Source organism: Betta splendens, chromosome 13 (genome assembly GCF_900634795.4).
Source record: "Betta splendens chromosome 13, fBetSpl5.4, whole genome shotgun sequence".
In the NCBI taxonomy this organism is placed as follows: domain Eukaryota; kingdom Metazoa; phylum Chordata; class Actinopteri; order Anabantiformes; family Osphronemidae; genus Betta; species Betta splendens.
The window spans coordinates 7851340-7855323 of record NC_040893.2 but is presented as its reverse complement, the minus strand read 5'-3'; the positions used below and the strand labels follow the sequence as shown (position 1 = coordinate 7855323).

General features: G+C 41.0%; 1 protein-coding gene across 3 annotated transcripts; it reads left to right on the top strand.

The window, feature by feature from the left end:
- Positions 1-266: 266 nt before the first annotated feature.
- On the top strand, positions 267-3638 carry gemin7 (gem (nuclear organelle) associated protein 7). Of its 3 annotated transcripts, none has more exons than XM_055514122.1 (2): positions 267-398; positions 3102-3638. In XM_055514122.1, the coding sequence occupies exon 2, from the start codon at positions 3126-3128 to the stop codon at positions 3510-3512; it is 387 nt and encodes a 128-aa protein (XP_055370097.1). In that variant the 5' UTR covers positions 267-398; positions 3102-3125; the 3' UTR covers positions 3513-3638. The 3 variants fall into 3 exon arrangements, with proteins under 3 accessions (XP_055370097.1, XP_029026629.1, XP_029026628.1); XM_029170796.3 differs by lacking the exon at positions 267-398 and adding an exon at positions 2259-2419; XM_029170795.3 differs by lacking the exon at positions 267-398 and adding an exon at positions 2281-2419 and having other exon boundaries at positions 3105-3638.
- The last annotated feature ends 346 nt before the right edge of the window (positions 3639-3984 follow it).

Here is a 3984-nt window from a genome sequence, read left to right as displayed (position 1 = left end):
GTAATAGCAACAATTGAAAAATCAACGCAAGAACGCGTCTCCTCCTCCAGCTGCAGCGTCTTGCATTCCTGGAATATTTTCCCACATGTACGAGCAGAAGGTCCAGGCTCAACCCTGCTGCGCTCCTCAAATGACATCATAGTTCAGCTATTGACAACAATTACTAGCTCGAGACATTCAAAGACATATGATTGTTCTGGTCAAAGTAGATACAGTCTGTTCACATGTGACCGTGGACGTATTGTGTCATTACAGCCCTTCTGATCTCAGTGAAGATCCGGTGGATGCTCATGTAGCTTGCCTACACGCTACCCCTTCTCCTCCCAGTTGCCAGGAAAGAACTTGCAGACACCCACACAGTCTCAGATGTTTCCTGTGCTAATGGAGCATAAGGCTGAGTAAGTGGTCCAGCATTTTGTGGTAACCGGTGTTGCCTCGATGCCAGGCAGTATGCAGCAGCATGCAGTAGGATTATTGCTGGTGAAGTGCTGTCATTCAAACAGATACAAGCTTGTACGACAGCAGCACCTTGTGAAGCGCAGACGTGTTGTCATGCTGCCGGCGTCACATTATTTTGAATTCCTGACATTCAGTGGTCAGGTTCTTTGTTATCGGATCACTTGAAATAGGATGATGTCATACAATAGTTTAGTTATAGTTTTATTGTTGTGACCAGGGGAACATTTGTAAGGGAGTAAATATGGGGGTTTGTAACATATAGTACATTAACATCTTCTGACCAGTGCCTTCACCAAACTACAGGTTTGGTCACACAGAGAAGGAACTGGTGTGCTCCAGGTAGCTGTAGTATTTTTTTTCCCCACGCCGGTCGATTCATCACATGAATCATCAGATTATTTATCCTTCAAACTAAGTGAGCAACTTAACTACAGAAGATTTTCCAAGACATTGTTTGTTAGACTGAAATTAATAGTCAATTTAACAGGAATGATAAAATGTACAACAGGATGAACACAAAGGAACAAACCAAAAATCACTGCTAAGCAGAAAATGTATTAGGACAGAGAGATTAATTGACAGCACAGGACCACGACAGAACAGTGTAACATCGGAGGACAACAAGACAAACTAACGTGTGTGAGAGGAGTGACAGAAGCACTATGAACACAGGTGTACGTATATAATTATCATCGTTTACAGGGACACAAACCAGAAAACAGACCGGAAATGACATCACCCGCAGACAGAAACTGAACCACAACGCCTCCAGTGGCTGGAGGGCTGAGCTGTCACACGCTCCATTCAGTTTGATTACAGTTGTGAAGTGTTTCTTTTTGGAGTTAGGATGAGAGTTAGAATAATAATTAAGCAAATCTAACAATGAAATACAACCACTAGTAGATTACAAATTATTAATTAATTAATAATAATAATTAATTTGCTTTTTGCTAAATAAAGTACCAACTTTGCAGTTAAAGTAACTTCCTTTCCTTTTTAGCTGAATAAGGGTTTCTGTTAAAAAGCTTGTAACTTGTCCTCATCAATGCACATTACTGTGCATTGATGAGGACAAGTTACAAGTGTGTGATAAATGAGCCAGGCTTATTGATGAAGGCTCTTGTTGGTTTAATCCATACCCAGAAATAAACACTGTGTGGTAAAAGTCTACGTATTACCAAAATTTACTTCAGCAACTATAACAACTGTTATGAGGAGGAAGCTGCTACAACTCATGTGAGTCCTTGGTATTGGTAATCACATGTCAGTACAGGTGATATCAAGCGTGAAGCAGGGTGGACATTAGTATGTTAGAGTTCTGTATTGTTATACCTCAGGCGGGGTAACAAATTAACCAAATTAATGTGTTACGCTGACCTGATTTCTTGTACTGGAGATTTTATAGTAACAAACAAGGCTCAACCTCTATCTCTCTGTGAAGTTTCGTTTCAGGCTAAGCTGAGAGTAATGTGCATTGCCTGAATAGGCAGCGTGCCTTCAGAGGGGAAAGAGTCTCTCAGTGGACTGACGTTGAGTCAGAGTCCCTCACTGAGAGAACAGATGTTTAGAAAGTAAATTATTATTGGATGGAAAGTTTCAATTCTGTGAACTTTGAGAGGCCAATGAAGTGTTAAACAGTCTGCACACTGTGGTGATTTATGAGGCTGATCCCTGTCCTTCCTCCTGCTTATGTCTAAAGGAAACGCGCCATTCATAAGCTTCAGAGTCCAGCTCAGTGTTTGATACTTCCGCTCGTCCCTTGTTTCTGCTCCAAATGTGCGAATATGCTGTACGTGTATGCGCATTTGCTGTTCCGCCAATAAAGCCTGAAGCCACAAGGGGGCGGTGGTGCGTCCCGGGCCATTTTCTCAGACACTATTTAATGCAGCGAAGAAGACGAATCAAAGACGTAGCTGTTGCGTGTTGCTGCTAACTGATGCTAGTGAGGCGAGAATTGGTGGTAGGTATTAAACTATAGTTTAAAACATGTTCAGCAAAGCACCATGTTTACAGTTTATGCTTCACTGGCACAAAGATTAGTTGTGTTTAATACTGTTTAATATCTATTATTGTTAACAGAACATCATTAGCCAATTTCTGCACTAGCATTTCTCGTGATGTTTAGGTAACAACAATAAACTAAGTGGGAGTGTAACGTTATTTTAACTATGTAGAGTGATGTGTTAGTAATATGTTTAGCTTAAATTCTTAATGTACGTGTAAGTGTTCGGAATATACGCATATTTATTCGTTTCAACAAAAGCTTGGACGCTGTTCATCAGAACTGTGTTCAACGTACTGTGAAACAACCACGATGTGTGGAACTGTGGAGTGTGATGGTTTTTGGAAATGCAAGCTCGTTTTTAATCAGAACCAGACCTTTTGCAGTGTCATCTGTCTGCAAACAGCTGTTATTGATTTACAGTAACAGAAAGGCATCATAATAAATGTCTGGACACATGTGGCTCTTACTTTAATACTTTAGTATTATTACAGCAACCAATCCGATTGTAAATAATATTAATTGGAAATATACTTTGTTATCTTGTGGAGCTACTGAACTGTATGTGAGCATGTTTCTGCTTTATAATTAAGCCTTATGTCCTACTTATAGTTGATGTTTCTTGCTTTCGTTCTCGAAGTAGGCCCAACAAGAAAGACACACCATGGCAGCACCAGTGCCTGTGCTCCGCTTACCAAAAGGGCCAGACCCCAACAGCCGTGGATTCGACCCCAGCTCCCCTCGCTTCATAGCCCTCTGTCGCACCTCCATACCCACGTCAGCTGCACCAGAGGCAGACGCTGAGGAGCTGCAGAGAGAGCAGCAAGTGCGATCTGAGCTCCGAGAGAATTTCCTCTGGTGTCTCCATGCCATGACCAACAAGAAGGTTCAGTTCCACATGCATGAGAAGGTGAAAGTGGAAGCCACGTTTGGAGCATCCGACATTGATGTGCTGAACTTTCAGGTGTCAGACTTGCAGACTCCTATCGGGGTGCAGAAAGAGGCCCTGATCAGGTCTCAGGATGTGATTTCCTTGTCTTTTGACATGTGATCATATTTATTTACTTATTTGTTTTCTGCCACTGAGGCGCAAACCTTTTGGAGCCTTATTTGTTGTTGTGAATGGGCTGTTTTCACACGTTGACATATATTATAAAATTTGTTATATTTTTGCACACTGGTCGTGTATGTGTGTATTGTTGTTCTCAGTCTTGTCCAAATTGTCTGTTACTTCATACAGTACAAGTACTCAAAAATCTAGCATTGACAAGCAGTTGCTAGTTTTTAACACAAGAGGGAGTCCTACGACTGTGTTTCAATTTTAATACCAAACCATTAGTAGTTTATTGATACCTTTTGGTAACACCAGGTTTCTGGACCCGTATTAACAAGAATTACTCTCTAATACTCTCTTCTTACCTACTCTTCATACCTACATTACAATTATGGGAACAAATGTTTTAATCAAAATAAAAGATAAGCATGTAAGGACAGTTACTGTTAGCTTAACAGGCCTGTACTGA